Source organism: Carassius carassius, chromosome 34, assembly GCF_963082965.1.
Source record: "Carassius carassius chromosome 34, fCarCar2.1, whole genome shotgun sequence".
Classification (NCBI taxonomy): domain Eukaryota; kingdom Metazoa; phylum Chordata; class Actinopteri; order Cypriniformes; family Cyprinidae; genus Carassius; species Carassius carassius.
This window is the reverse complement of record NC_081788.1, coordinates 23,817,094-23,834,006: the sequence shown is the minus strand read 5'-3', so window position 1 is coordinate 23,834,006 and position 16,913 is coordinate 23,817,094. Positions and strand designations below refer to the sequence as shown.

At 35.9% G+C, this 16,913-nt stretch overlaps 1 protein-coding gene across 2 annotated transcripts in view; it reads left to right on the top strand.

Moving 5' to 3' along the window:
* Positions 1-16,668, top strand: part of LOC132114799 (double C2-like domain-containing protein beta) — a 36,332-nt gene extending 19,664 nt beyond the window's left edge. For both annotated transcript variants that reach the window (XM_059523131.1, XM_059523132.1), the window contains exons 9-11: positions 7,088-7,169; positions 7,911-8,007; positions 14,644-16,668. In XM_059523131.1, the coding sequence (XP_059379114.1) occupies positions 7,088-7,169; positions 7,911-8,007; positions 14,644-14,774 (310 nt within the window). In that variant the 3' untranslated portion in view covers positions 14,775-16,668. The remainder of the gene's footprint in view (positions 1-7,087; positions 7,170-7,910; positions 8,008-14,643) is intronic.
* Positions 16,669-16,913: the final 245 nt, after the last annotated feature.

Sequence of the window (16,913 nt, the reverse complement as noted above, 5' to 3'; positions counted from 1 at the left end):
AGATGCATAGAGTCAAGAGGCAAGTCAGAAAACAAACTGAAAAAAATCTCGCACTCTCAGCTTTGGCTTCCTGCCCTCCGTTTCCTATCACATGCTCTTTTATCATTTCCTATACCTCTTCTTCTCAACTCTATCCATTCCTCATGCTCTCTCTCCTCTCAAGTTTGATAAGCATGAATAAATCTTGGACCACTCTCTTCCTGTCAATGGGGTCCTGTTCATTCTTATTGGGAATTAATTTTGATGTGTTGTGTGATGGAGAGGAGTTTTTTCCGCTATCTGCTCTGAGGAGATAGGATTTCCTTGTTTATCGTGCCAGTTACAGGCACTGATGGGCTCACTGGAGCAGTGGAAATCTATTGTTGGACTGTTTTTATACAGCGGGATAGACTGCTGGGAGTGTGCTTGTGCATGTGTGTGTGACAGCTGCTTTAGACTCGTCAATATAGTTAAGGATAAGAGGGAAATTTTGACTGCATCTCTCATGACTCGTATAAAAGCATGGCAGAGGCTTGTTTGGATGCTGGGATTGTTTGTTTATTGTGACCTCTGGAGATGTTATTTGGCTTTTTTGTCCGCTGAGGTTGATTCAGTTATGGCTGGATTTAGCTGGAATCTATTGAAGCAGCAAACTCATTTTAGTAGATTGGATTTTCTGCATCAGTCACTCTTGTCTTTTTAATAGTAAGAAAGGCTTTAGTTGTAATTATTTATTGGATTCCAAAAAATAATGATAATAATAATAATGTGAAATAACTGGAATGCATCAATAATGTAAAAAAAATTTATAAAAAAACGAGTGTTTGTTACATTTAAATATAAATGATATGTATACACATTTTTGAAACAGGGCTAAACAGTTCTTTGTATTTCTATTTTATTTTTATGCATTTCAATTTTTTTCTATTTATAAATGTGACGAATTTTTTAAAAACTAATTACAATGAATGACTGTTAAAACATTTTTTTAATTAAAAGTAAAATCCTCTGTGTCAGTCAGCTAGTAACTCTCTCTCTCTCTCTCTCTCTCTCTCTCTCTCTGTAGTAACATTGGCCATGTTTGTTGAGTCCTGGGAGGGCTTAGTCTGTAATAGTGGAAACATGAAACTGGACACAAGTAGGGATTAACTGTGGAGGGAAACTGGGGGCCAATCAATACAGTAGTCGTTCCATAGGGGGGGGAAGAGAAACTAAATCTCTAGATTTTGTTAGGGGCAGCTAGTGACATTCACATGTTTTATTGTTTAGTTTTTTTCTGTTGAGATGTTTTTCTCAGGCAAGTGTCTGGTTTTGACCGAAGAAGCTTATGCAGGGAAGTTTACCAACAACTCTCTATCTCTTCTCTCCTGTATGTGAATCTAATCACCATATCCAGGTTGAAGGAAATCCATTTAATCAGTGTGTTGCTAAGGCAAGGCTCCAGGCATTTTCAGAGATATTCAGGAAAGGAATCTACACATCAGCTGTGTTCGAAACATCTCAAATTTAATTATCCAAGCAAATAATTTCTAGACATAGCCTTTCCATTCAATCAGTGATTAGTTGATTATTTTCAACAGAGATCATGTGTGTGCATAGGCAAATACTTTTACAAATTTCTAAATTCAGGTTACCTGATAATTGTAATACTTTTAAATAGGTTTATTTTCTTGGGCTGCAAAGATAAAAAGAGTGACTTAATGACTTAAACGTTGATGAAACACATTTGCAAACCATTTTACGTATTCATTAAGGACACAGGATATTCAATGAGATGAAACCGCTTTACCTTTTAGTATTAGTTAACTAAAACTCAAACTGAAAATTAAAACCATTAAAAACTGTTATTTGAAGTAAACGTTAACTGAATAAAATATAAACAAATTCTTATTTTAAGTAGTTTGCAAGGCATCTTTTGTAATTTTCATTTAGTTTAACTTGATGTACTAAAATAAGTTAAACTAAAACTGAAAAAAAAACTACTAAAAGGTGACAAAAACAGAACAAAATTACTAAAACTTTAACTAAAATAAAAATGAAAAAAAAAAAATATAATTATGAACTATAATAATAAATAGCGCTGTTTAGGACTTGATTAGATCATGATCTCTTCATGACAGTTTTTTGGAAATGATTAGTTTGGTGAAAGTAGCCAAAATGGAAGGATGTTTTCAGAAGCATTTAAAGATGTTTTTTTCTTTTGAAAAACATGCACCAATAAATAATTAGGGATTTTTCTGAAATATTGTATTAGAATATTTGTGCTCATAAAAAAAACTAATATTCAAATATTTGTTTATTTAAATGACGTTTAGCGGGAAAGACTTGTTCTGAACAAGCTTATGATTAGGCATCATACACAAAAATGTACTACAGTGTATAAAGTTCATAGAACATCATACGCATTACGCAACAATGTTTTCAGCAAGGCTGCAACAAATATATATAACAGAAAAGCATTCAAGCTCAAGCAGACCGAATGGAAACAAAGCAGACCATGCCAATTAAAGTACAGAACATACATTACACTCGAGTTGGCCTCTGTTATTATTGTCTCACATCATGGTAATGTTGAGAAAAAACAATAATAGGCAGACAATGACATTTTGTGATCAAATACAATTAACTTGTTAACTATCTGTGCTACCCTGTGCATTTAGTTATAACTGGCTTTTAGTTTGCTTGCTCAGGATTCATCATGGATTTCATGCATTTTACGGCCAGCAAAGCAACAGGTAGTAAAATTTAAATTGTGTTTTTACTTTCCGAATAATAATTTCAGATCGAATATTCTATGATTTGTGCACACCCTTATAAACAGTAAGAACTGGAATGTATATTAAGACAAGTAAATCAGGTCAGTTCAGTTCCAGAAGCCAATCAGTTGTTTTGATACTGAACAAAAACACAAATGCATTAATCCAGCTGAAGCTAGCATTCACAAATGTCTGACTTTTAGCAAATCAGTTAGGGTGAACATCACATAACAATTAATATTCATGACTTAAGTATGACTGGGACCGTTGCTCTGAGCCGCTGACAGAAAGTACACTTCCTGAGGAGCGAAGACATGAAAAACAGCAGAGAAGAAAAATCGTGTTTGACAGAAGTATGCATTTTTTTTAAATGTTCATATCATATGTCACAACAATGCTGTTTCTGGAAAGTTTAGTTTATGCTTTCAAGTACTTTCTCACATGAGTGTATCCGTGGCAACTAGGCATTTAAAACCAATGATATTTCTAATGTGTATTTAGAGAGGCTGATGAGATTTAGATATGCCCCCACTTTTCAGATTGTGTGTGTAATGTGTATGTAATGATTATGAATAAGACCCCGTGGAGTCCAGCTCTATTTTCATCTGGCCCTTGGCATCACCACATAATTAGGACAGACAAGGGAATGCAGATATTATTGCCCATGCTCTAATTAATGTCATTACACAGGACACAATTTCAATAGTTCCGCTTTCATATGAACTTGTTGCAATGACAAGACATTTAGTCTCGCATTCAAAAGTTTATTCAGACGTTTGGCATCGTGCACAGATGTCTTAAATGTGCATTTTTCACTAATTGCAAAAACGATTAAGTTAAAATGTAATTAGTGACTAATTCAAGGATACATGGATGCAGGTGCACATTAAAACTGAATTGTGTATTTTCTTGATGTTAAAATACTTTCCCCTTTTTCAGTGCAGAGTCTAACTATAGTGTTTGAATTCCAGGAAACATGTCAAAACTGGAACTCTATGGTGCTTTCAGAGCATTTGTCTGTTTGTTTCAGTGATTTGAGCTTCCCAACAAAGCAACTTTGGCTCAAACAGTGGTGTGAGTTAGAGACAGGACTGTCATATTGACTCATTAATTGAAGATGTTCAAAGGTTTGGTCAGTAAGAATTAATTTACATTTATTTTATTTTTAAGAAATGAATACATTTTATTCAGCAAGGATGCACTGATCGTAACCGACAGTAAAGAGTTTTACATTGCTATGAAAAATCTTTTCAAATAAATGCTGTTCTTTTGAACCTGAAGAAATATCAAGCAGCACAACTGTTTTCAACATTAATAATAATAAGAAATGTTTCCTGAGCAGCAAATCAGCATATCAGAATGATTTTTAAAGGATCATGTGACACCGAAGTCTGGAGTATTAATGCTGAAAATTAAACTTGACATTGCAGGAATAAATTACACTTTAAAATATATAAAAATATATATATATAAAACTGTTAGGCACACATACACATTTTAATTTGATGGCACAGAAATTACTTTCACATTTGGCAAATGCAAAACGGTTTGCGTTGCATTCATGGTGTACTTATAAGTTCAAGCATTCACCTTGGAATTAAACCCACGACTTTCAGCTTTGCTACTGTTTGAGGTAAAGGAATGATAAATCACACACTAATTTAATGCTGCTTGCACTAATTACAAATGGCACACTTCAGCTTTAATATATGTAAATATTATGTAAAAAGTTTTTTTTGTCTTGTTTTACTATGCCTGTTATGAAGTGAACTTTCTGCAAGAAATAACAAAGGTCTGTAAGATTAGGGTTAAATAATAGACTGGGGGTTAACATACTAAAAAAAGTCATTCTTATTCATCTGAATTTGCCCTCGCTACACAATGATTTCCAAGAATGTCTCATTGCATGCATAAACATTTTGACCATGCCAAATTTCTTCTTTCATTCAGGACTGACAGTTGTCATTGTAGACAGGCTATTCCAAGACGACAGTTATTCTTTTAATTACCCAGATGACGAGACTTGTCTCCTTAGGGTTAGATCTGAATTCAGCCCCATGGTATCAAGAATGAAATTTCCTGCAGCTCTTCTTGAGAAGGACATTATGTGCCTCATTCTTAATGAGATAGCATCTAATATTAGCATGCTTAGCATCACTGTGTTTTGCCATTTAAATCAAGTTTATCTGCCCTGTAACTTTCAAAGTCTGATAATACTTCCCCATCCATTTTTGTCAAAAAATATTAATAGGATCACATTAAAAAGCCATTAGAAATGCAAAATAATCCTGTCAGTGACATAAAGCTTGTCACACAAAAATAAAACATCATTAATATTCTGACTAAATGTCATTTTTTTAAAGTTATTGATTAATTTCTGATTAATGTCCAAACATGTACCAGCAATTCAGTCAATTAATATCTAAAGATTGGCTGATTTTATATTGAATTGTCACTCAAGCATCTATTATTATTTTCATATAGCGAGTTATTAGTTCAGTGGTTATCATCCAGTGGTAAATCATTTTTTTGCACCGAACACATGCTGTGCTGTTAAATGATAATCTGTCAGTATTATCCAGTTGACATTTAATGGAAACCAACAGCATGATTGCAAGTGTGATATTGCCTTCATACACCTGTTCAATAAATAAGCTGATAAGAAAGTAATTTAAGGCACAATAGTTACAGAACCGTTGTGTGTTCATCACAGTTGTTTTTGGTATAGTGTTTTATGAATGATTTGTTCTTTTATACAAATCTCTGATATGTCTTGGGAATAACAAGTTGTCTTCGTTTTGTTTAGACCGTGCATACGCAACATCTCAAAAAGACGCTGTAGGACTTTAACTATTTTCTGTTTCCCTTAATTTATCTTTGGCTGCATGTTTTTCAAATTCAGAATTTCAGTTTGTCTATTAAATGAATGAATCAGTATTAATTTGAATGAATCAGTGTTTTTGAATGATTCAGTTGATTGAATCACTGAAACAGCATACTTAGTAAAATAGTAAGTAGTAAACAGTTCTGAATTCAGCAAATTACTCATTCATAAAGTTTGGTTATATTAGACCAACTGATTTTATCTATCTATGTATGTATGTATATGTGACCCTGGACCACTAAACCAGTCTTAAGTGTAAGTTTTTTCAAAATTGAGATTTATACATCATCTGAATAAATCATGTATGGTTTATTAGGATTGAACAATATTTGCCCGAGATCCAACTATTTGAAAATCCGGAATCTGAGGATGCAAAAAAATCTAAATACTGAGAAAATTGCCTTCAAAGTTGTTCAAATAAATTCTTAGCAATGAATATTACTAATAAAAAATTAATTTTTTATATATTTACTGTAGGAAATTTACAAAATATCTTCATGGAACATGATCTTTACTTTATTTTTGGCATAAAAAACGATGATTTTGACCCATACAGTATGTTTTTGGGCTATTGCTAAAAATATACCCTAGTGACTTAAGACCGGTTTTGTGGTCCAGGGTCACACACACACACACACATATATATATATATATATAGATCATAGCAGCTGATACTCATCAAATGTTGGTGAAAAGCAGCAAAGCAACATTCAGATATATGGTCTAGTTATATGTGCTTTAATCATTTTAAGAGCTAATTTATGTGTCTGAACTGCAGGTAGTAGTTTTGTTTAATTCTTGTACTTAATCAGCCTTAAACAACGCAGATGTCATGTGCAAATATACACTGGCATGATTCATTTATAGTGAATTTAGTGTTGTTCAACCTCTGTGTTATTAAAACATATTTAACTGTGTGCTGTGTAACTGCTTCGGGCACAGAAGCAGGTTTCACAACTCTTCATGGATCCATGTAGATGGCATTATGTCTCTTGCATCATATCCCCATGCGTTTTTTCACATCACACATGTCTCTCCAGCTCTCTCCTCTGTAACATGTTGTGTAGGTTGAGATATCTCATGAATAATAAATGATGAGTCCTGATTGGTAATCCACTGATGACTCCATGAGCTCTGGAGGACCTCTGTCCTCCAACACCCTCAATCCATTCATTCCATCCATCCTCAGTTAGAGATTATCATCTCTCAGTCTGTAATAGATTGAATGAATCGAATCACCCAGCACAACACCCCATCCCACCACCACCTCACTATAAGGTCTCTCTCTCTGTTCTCTCTCTAGAATTTGTCATGCCCTAAAATGTGCTGTGTTTTTCTGTCTTGATCGTGTCATGGATGTTTTGTGAGGTTGAGACAAACCGGGTTAATGATTTGCTTTGATGTTTCAGAAGTTGTCACATATTCACTGCAGAGGAATGATTAATTTCTGGCTATTTCTCTTTATCAGTGTTTTGCAGCCTAACATGGGGAAAAAGTCCAAATACAAAACCTCAGTGAAGAAGAAGACATTAAACCCAGAGTTTAACGAGGTCAGCTATTTCCATTAAAGGTGTGGTCACATGAAACGGCACAATTAATTAAGAGTAAGGTTCTCGCACTTTATTAAAATTGAAAAATGCTGATTTCTTTGTTTACCTCTGCTTGCACTAAAATTTCTTTTACAGTTTTTTTTTCAGTGGTTGAGAACTGTAACCAGTCACAGACAAATGCAATGGCAAACCAATGGCATTTAAATGAGGCTATAGGCTTTATAAGGGAGTTTAAAGCAGTCTTGATTATCTTTTTTTAATCTAAAGTAATATTTGAAATAAAATATCAGGGAAAAATACATAATTCGGTTACTGCCACAGTCATGCAGCCCTTTAGACTTTCTGCTCTGTTCAAATCCATTCCTATTCATGTAAATGTGTGTGAGCAGAAAGCAAACAAATCAGGAAGTTTCATTCTTTGCTGCAAACTAAATTCAAGTTTGATGAACTTTTAATTTGTGTAGTCACAGATTGATCTTGGATCAAAATGAATAACAGTTTGGTTTGCAATTTGCGGGAAAGTGAAGTAGGTGATAGATAAATACAGCAATTTGTATTCTTTTATTTATTTATTTTTTTATGCTTTACTTAAAAACAGAAGCCCAATGAATATGACATCCTTTTCTCATGGTTATAACTTTGCATGCTCAAAGCTGAGTGTGACCACACCTTCACTCAGTGTAAATATAAACGTTGTTTTTGTCCCTCTATCAAAACTCATGTATGTCCTCTACAACCCAGGAGTTTACCTATGAAGTCCCGCATGATCAGCTGGCCAAGAAAACCCTGGAGATCTCAGTCTGGGACTACGACCTGGGCATGAGCAATGACTTCATAGGTGAGTTTTACGAGCAAGTCTATGGTGCAAAGCACTTCACCAAACATGAAAGTACACATTGTTTGAAAATTAAAGCCACTTGATAACAATGGTAAAACAATTGTCTACATGAAGAAAATGCTAAAAGGACGATCAGCTTTACCATTCAGATAACACACATTTTTATAAGAAAGAATGAATGAAGGTTTACCTTACAAGTTATTTTGTATTTACTGTACTTAGTTATATTCTCTATTTATGTATTATTTGTTTATTTATAAATGTGTGTGTGTGTGTGTGTATACAATGGGTATAGAAAATAATCACCCCGTTAAAAATCACATTTCGTTACTTTGCAACCTGAAATGAAGACCGGACAGTTTTTTTTTATCCAGCTGTATTTACTCAGTGCAACTTATAACATCCATGTGAAAGATATAACACCAACATATCAGAAAAGATAACAGAATCACTGAGTTTGAAACTCGATCAGTTCTAAACCCAATCTGCTGTAGCTAATTACCTTCTCAATGGCACATAAAGCCATTTGACTTGCAACTGTGATCAGCTGTGTTATTTTGATTAGCTCAGCATGAAAATAGCTTTCCTGGAGCATTTCAGTCCTTGGTGATTCAACTGAGCAAACAATCAACTATGGGCACCCATCAAAAGATCTCCAGGATAAAGATTTGGACAGGCACAAGTCAGGGAGATGGATACAAAAAAAAAAATTCAAAGGCTTTATCAATGCCTAGAAGCACAGTGAAGTCTGTTATTAAGAATTGGGAGGTATTTGGTACAACACAAACCCTCCCTGAATAAGGACGCCGCTCCAAACTGAATGAAAGGGCCAGGAGGAAACTAGTCAGAGAGGCCTACAGGAACTCTGAAGCAGTTGGGCAAAGAGTGGTCACTGTGTGCATATGACAACAATATCACAAATTCTTCACAAATGTGGCTTGTATGAGAGGGAAGAAAAAAGCCACTCCTCAAGAAAGGCCACATGTAGTCACAACTGAGCATTGCCAAAACACACCTTTTAGATTCTGAGGCAGATGAGACTAAAATTGTATTATTCAGCCTCAACACCAAACGATATGTCTGGTGGAAATCCAATACACCTCACCATGCAAATAACAGCATTCCTCCAGTAAAGCATGGATACAGTAATATCCTGTTATGGGGGTGATTCTCTGGAGCAGGGACTGGAGCACTTGTCAGGGTAGAAGGAAATATGGATGGGGGAAAATACCTTCGATTTCTTGAGGAAAATCTGCTGCCCTCTGCCAGAAAGTTGTCAGTGGGAAGATTTACCTTCAAAACATGAAAATGACCCCAAGCACACAGCAAAACTGAGCACACAGTGGTTGAAGCAGAAAAAAGTGAATGTCCTTGCATGGCCTAGTCAGAGCCCACAGCCCCACTGAAAATCTGTGGAAGACTGCAGTCCACGAACACTCACCGTCAAATTGAACTGAACTTGGCAAATATTGCGAAGACTAAATGTGCAAAGTTAGTAGAGACATATCCCAAACAGACTAAAGGCTGTAATTAAAGAAAAAGGTGGTTCAATAAAATACTGACACAAGGAGGTGATCCCTGAACTCAGTGATTCTGATGTATATATATATATATAGACAAGTTGGTGTTATATCGTTCACAAAATGTGATTATTTTAAAGTGGGGTGATTATTTTCTATACTCACTGTATATGTATATATACACACACAACTTTGCAGCAAAATTAAGTTAAAGTATAAAAATAGAGTTATAGAATATACCTATAAGAGTAATTTGATTTGAACATTTCTGCAGAATGCTTTGCTGTATAGACTTCCAATGTAAATGCAAACTGAGCGACAAATCAAATTACTGTTTTTGGTATTGTCAGCATGCCAAAGCTGCTGCAGATAGAGCTTAACTTATTTTGACATGGATCTTTCCTTTAAGATGTTTTGTTTTGATGCTTTGTTCTTGTAGAATGTTGAAGTGAATGTTACTTGCATGTCTCATTTCCTGAGCAGAAAAAGTTTATATAAAGGGTAGTGCACCAAAAAATCTCATCATTTGCTAATTCTCATGTAATTCCAAATCTATATGACTTTTTCTTTCCTTGGAGCGCCAAAGGAGAAGTTTAGTATGTCCATAATTTGTGCTTTGCATACAATGAAATCGGGGAGGTCCAGGGGTGTCAAGCTCCAAAAATTACAAAAAAGCATCACAAAAGGGTCATAAAGTAGTCCAATGTGAAAATGTACATGATAACTCTGTGTGAGGAACAGACTGAAATTTAAGTCGTTAATCACTGAAAGTGTCACTCGACAGCTGTGGTCACTGTTCACTTTTAATGAAAGAGCAGCTTGGATATTCTGCTTTAAATAACAGCTTTTTGTGCTCCACAGAAGAAAAAATATCATACAGGTTTTGAAAGATGTGGGTGAGTACAGGTGCCTCTCAATAAATTTGAATGTCGTGGAAAAGTTCATTTATTTCAGTAAATCAACTCAAATTGTGAAACCCGTGTATTAAATAAATTAATTGCACATAGACTGAAGTAGCTGAAGTCTTTGGTTCTTTTAATTGCGATGATTTTGGCTCACATTTAACAAAAACCCACCAATTCTCAACAAATTAGAATACTTCATTAGACCAATAAAAAAAATATTTTTAGTGAATTGTTGGCCTTCTGGAAAGTATGTTCATTTACTGTACATGTACTCAATACTTGGTAGGGGCTCCTTTTGCTTTAATTACTGCCTCAATTCGGCGTGGCATGGAGGTGATCAGTTTGTGGCACTGGTGAGGTGGTATGGAAGTACAGGTTTCTTTGACAATGGCCTTCAGCTCATCTGCATTTTTTGGTCTCGTTTCTGATTTTCCTCTTGACAATACCCCATAGATTCTCTAGATTCTCTTGCTGGCCAGTCAAGCACACCAACACCATGGTCATTTAACCAACTTTTGGTGCTTTTGGCAGTGTGGGCAGGTGCCAAATCCTGCTTGAAAGTGAAATCAGCATCTTCAAAAAGCTGGTCAGCAGAAGGAAGCATGAAGTGCTCCAAAATGAAGTGCTCCAAAATGAAGTGCTCCTTAGCCCAGATAAGACGCCTCTGACGTTGTCTGTGGTTCAGTAAATTCCTTGACACATCTGTGTGTGATGGCACTTGATGTCTTGACCCCAGCCTCAGTCCATTCCTTGTGAAGTTCACTCAAGTTCTTGAATTGATTTTGCTTGACAGTCCTCAAAAGGCTGCAGTTCTCTCGGTTTGTTGTGCATCTTTTTCTTCCACACTTTTTTCTTCCACTCAACCTTCTGTTAACATGCTTGGATACAGCACTCTGTGAACAGCCAGCTTCTTTGCCAATGAAAGTTTGTGTTTTACCCTCCTTGTGAAGGGTGTCTATGATTATCTTCTGGACAACTGTCAGATCAGCAGTCTTCCCCATTAATGAGTAGCCTAGTGAACAAAACTGAGAGATCATTTTGAAGGCTCAGGAAACCTTTGCAGGTGTTTTGAGTTGATTAGCTGATTGGCATGTCACCATATTATAATTTTTTGAGATAGTGAATTGGTGGGTTTTTGTTAAATGTGAGCCAAAATCATCACAATTAAAAGAACCAAAGACTTAAACTAAGTAGGTCTATGTGCATTGAATGCATTTAATACACAAACTTTCACAATTACAGTTGAATTACTGAAATGAACTTTTCCACCACATTCTAATTTATTGAGATGCACCTGTAAATGAAAGAATTTTCATTTTTGGCTCAGCAGTCCCTTAATAAAAAGAAACAGAGGAAGAGACTAGAACAGAAAGGCTCTTGAGCTTTGTGGAATGACATGTTTATTTATGGTTGAATGACAAGAGCGCTCTGTAACGATCAGGACAGAGAGTAATTGATGTCAGTGTTACTGATTTAGAGGGGATGGCTGAAGAACGGATTAAGTGGGGCATCAACAAAGAAGTGTAAATACATGACGCGAAGTGAATGAACAGAGAGGCTTGTGAGAGACATCCAGGTGTATAGGCACACGGAGGATGCAGGTCTTGGATTGACAAGTGCAATGAAGCTTAGGATTTATTTAACATTTTCTTGGATCTTTCCAACTCGCTTTCTTTCACCCACTCCCTGTCTATTTCCTTTCTTTTTTTTTTCATTCCCTATGGCAGGGATGTCATGCGTAGGGTTCATTTGTCATGGCTTGCTTGTGGCCATGAGCATGCGGTATTGATGTGAGGTGTGTGTGTGTGTGTTTGTGTAGGAGTGATCGAAGCGGGACAGAATCTCAGTACGTGAGGGGCCTGATGAAATGAAATGCAGCTTGTGTTCACCAACATATTCACATGCACTTTCATTATTCAGAACAAACTCAGATGTTAGACTAACGGGGACACGCGTATAAACGTGTCTAGAACAACTCAACTTCAGAAGCCACAGTCAAATACATACTGTATTATATATATATATATAAACCTGTTTAAGCAATGTTTTACACTTATAATTTTGAAAAGCATATAGCATTTACTAGAATGTAATGTTGAGTTACTTAAACATCCAACCATAATTCTTACCTCATTTATTAAATATTAATGTGCTGTTCCAGTTACAGTGTCTGTGGGGAAAGTTAAAACTGTCCATGTGAACACAAGATTCAAAACAGATTTATGTGTGAATATAGACAATCAGGTAAAACAGGTTGTGTGCTCATCACTCTCCACCCAGTTTTATTACCCTTATAGATAAATAAGCATCTAATTACTAGTTAGGGTAAAATATGAACAGTATAATATAGAATAGATTAGACCAATTATAGCATGCAGTTGCCTTGTTCAAAAGTTTGGGGTCAGTAAGATATCTTTTATATAATTTTTCTTTATATAAAAATAAAACATGGAATTTAAAAACTTTTAAAATGATTAAAAAATGTATTTAAAATTAATTTAAGTGCAATCATTTCAGGTTGCATAAAATACAGTGAAATTCATAAAATACAGTGCAATCAGTTCGGAAATCGCACAGTGCTCATTCAATAAATGCACAGCTAAACAAATGAGTTTTGAGTCTAGATTAAATGTGGCTAATGTTGTAGCATATCTGATCTCTTCTGATTCCAACTGCATAATAACTAAAAGCAGATTCCCCTTCTCTAATGATCTGAGTGGTCTGTTGGGTTTATATTCAGTGAGCATATCTGCAATATATTTCGGTCCTAGGTCATTGAGTGATTTATAAAAGAATAAAAGTAGTTTAAAATCAATCCTAAATGTAACTGGAAGCCAGTGTAAGGACCTGAGGACTGGTGTGATATGCTCAGATTTTCTGGTTCTAGTCAGAATCTTGGCAGCAGCGTTCTGGATGATGCAGCTGTCTAATTGTCTTTTTGGGAAGGCCGGTGAGGAGCCCATTACAATAGTGCACCCTGCTGGTGATAAAGGCATGAACAAGTTTCTCCAAGTCTTGGCTGGAAACAAAACATCTAATTCTTGCAATGTCAGTCTCTCAACAGTAGCAAAAAGAGTGTTGTTTAAGTTACTGTTTATAAGGTTTGAGAAGAAACTGTGTCTAGCTGTGGCTAGTTCCACATTAAAAGCATGAAGCCTGTCTTTACAGATGCTATAGTGAATTTCAAGTTTCGTCTTCCGCCACATGCGCTCAGCTTTTTATTTTCATTTTTTTCTATTTTTTCATACTCTGTACTGCTGTTGATTTTCTCCAAGCTGATTTCTGTCTGCCAGTCTTCTTGCTGACTATTACAGGAGCAATATCATCAAAAACATTCTTAACTTTTTAGTTGAAGGAATCAAGGAGAATATCAACAGAGTCTGCAGAAATGCTTGGTGTTAAAGATATAGCCTCTATAAATAGCACACTAGTGTTCTTGTTAATGCATCTTTTTCTGACAGAGACAGGTCTAGATACAGTGGTAGCAGAGATCAATATATCAAAGAAAATACAGATGTGATCAGATAGTGCTAGATCCTTAATAACAGTGGATGAAATGTTTAGACCTCTACTGATGATTAAATCTAGAGTATGTTCCTTATTATGTGCAGATTCATGCACATGCTGAATCAGGTCAGAAGTGTTTAAAACGGTTATAATTTCTTTCTTTTGTTTTCTTCGTTATCTATGTAAATATTAAAATCCCCTGCAATAGCAAAACAGTCAAAAATCAAAAACATTTTTGTGAACTCTCTCCAAACAGTCCTGTAGACACTCATAAATTACAGTTAAGAGGGGTTGTTTCATTGAGAACTGGTGCACTGCAGCTGGCTTCTAGCCATGTTTCATTTATAAACATGATAAAATCCATGTTTGTGTCTTTACAGCAATCTTAGTTTGATGCATAATAGACCGCAGATTAGATGAGTTAGCCCTTCGGCTTGAAAAGGACTTTCAAAAGCAAAACAAAAGCGGCACAACTTTTCAACATTGATAATAATAAGAAATGTTTCTTGAGCAGCAAACCAGCATATTTGAATAATGAGATTTATACAAGATTCCTTTAAAAAACATAAAAAAACAACCCCAAACTTAAACTTTAGTGTAATTATTCATTATTCATTGTTTTTTGTTTGTTTTTTGTTTTTTTGGGGTCAATCATGCAGCCCTGCTATTTTTCATTTGGTATCCTATTGTTCTCTCTTTCTCAGGTGGCGTTGAATTGGGGGTTAACGCAAAAGGAGAGAGACTGAAACACTGGTTTGAGTGTCTGAAATTCAAAGGAAAGAAAGTGGAGTACTGGCACACACTGACACAGCAAGGAGCCCCTTGCAGTGACTAACCCACAAGCACACACGTGTTAATTCTCTGCTAAGTAATACAAAAATAATGGAGTAATAATGATAAAGAAATGCAATAATGCTCAGTCTAAGAATGATGATGATGATGACGTTCCATATTAATGTGTGAGAAAAAGCATAATAATCTATTGTACAGCTAAGTGTCACATTCTTTTGTGATGAGAAAGAAGCAAGTGTGATCACAAGCCCGGATTATGATGCACAAAGAATCTTCCCCTTTTTCTGGTCTACACGTCACTAATGTGAAATCGTACTGTGTTGTGACTATGCCACAGGAGCTCATGCCATATTATAGTGTTATTGTTTATTACATGTTAAACGTGTAATAGCATCCTGGTGTTTGTTACAGTTGGTGGTGCCGTAATTTTGCACACTGTCAAAGCACAACACATCCAGCTGACTGTAAATGTCTATGTGTACCTATGTATTTACCTTTTGTGATTTGTTACGAATGAAAGTTTACAGTCTCTTCCAGCCCGACAAAAACAAGATGCACAGGAAAAGCACAAGGGACGGCACATGAAGGAACTCTAAAGCAATGAAAAGAACTGTCTATGGATTTAAACATTCACTCAAGAACTGCCGCCCATCACTTTTGAGCAGAACCAAACGACAGTCACCTCAACGTGAATGTGTGGGCGAGTGGGTGTGTCTGTGAATGTCCCTGTCTATGTTTCGTCTTTGTATGTGTTTTTGTTGAATGTTTGTATAGTCTTTAAAAAAAACAGCGCTGATGCACATTGACAGACTTTTTCGCTTTCTCTCCGGCACCCTCTACTGGTTTAGAGGTCTAACCGCCAGTACAGAGGGTGAATTGCCTCTGGCAGGCCTCATGCACAACTGCACGCCCCATTAGGGGTTAAATAAGCAATCAAAAGAAGCCTTTGAAGGACAAACTACCTGTCAAGGACAACTTTGGGTTGTACAAGGGTCAGAACACAAAATCTGGGTTGATTTGCTTTGTCATCCTGACAGTTAGCTCTGTGAAAAGATGCACATTTCTTGCCATGCATGGAGATTTGGGCTATAATTGTATCCATGTGATAGCATTTATTAGCTATTTATAACATTCAAATCATCAACTTTTGATCTAGTCTTGACTGATGAAATTTTAGGCATTCAATTGCACAAAAACTTATTGTTAACCTCTTCCGTTCATGGCCCTCATCCCTCATTCCAAACTTAAGTTCTTTTTTAACATTTGAGTTATCAAATAAATGACTTATACGCTGTATAATTATCAAATGTTATTCTAAGCAGCTGCATGCCAAGTGAATGTCACATATGCTTTGATGGACCACCGATCTGCAGTGCTTATGTTTGTCGTAATATCCATCAAGGGGTCCATCTAAGGGTATTTTATTTTGCTCAGTGACCTGGGACAGTACAGGCTACCTTTGATGAAACAGCATGGCATTAAGATAATGGATTGGCACCACCTGCCAGCCAAGATGGGACTCAGGGGGAGCGTTAAAGGGATAGTAATGAATGAGAGAATTTTTTTATTTTTGGGTGAACTATACCTTTAATGAACAAGGGGTCAAACTGAAAGAGGATTATTCAAGTCTCGCTCACATGTCCTCGGTGACTGTCTGTGTGGAACATGTAATGTGACTGCCATCGTGTGTCGGTCTCTGTAACTGCGTCTCAGAAATAAATTGGTTGCAACGGTGGCTATCAGAAATAGAGCGAGTTTTGTGCATTCAAGTCTTATAAAGAGCTTTCATTCATGCAACAGATTTCTTGTCATGTAATGAAAAATAAATAACGAATGCATGATGTAAAGTACATCTTTAATGGCCGAGATTCTGCATGCATTCTATTTCTATGCATAACATGATATTGTTACATAAATGCATTTATTTGTGATGAATGAATGTAGAACAGAAAGTTTCATTAATTTTTTTTTTTGTGGCGAAACACTGTTGTGATGTCTTTTTTATCTCTCTCTTTTTATGGATGAATTATTCCTCCAATGAATAGAGGAGCGACAGCCTCATCGCTCCACAGTATAAGAACGAAGGCCTATAGAGCCGCGAAAGAAGAGAAGGAGCGAGAAAAAGAGATGCTTGTGTCTGCTGTGGCCTCCACCCCCTTCTTGGTCAATTAGAGAAAGGTGC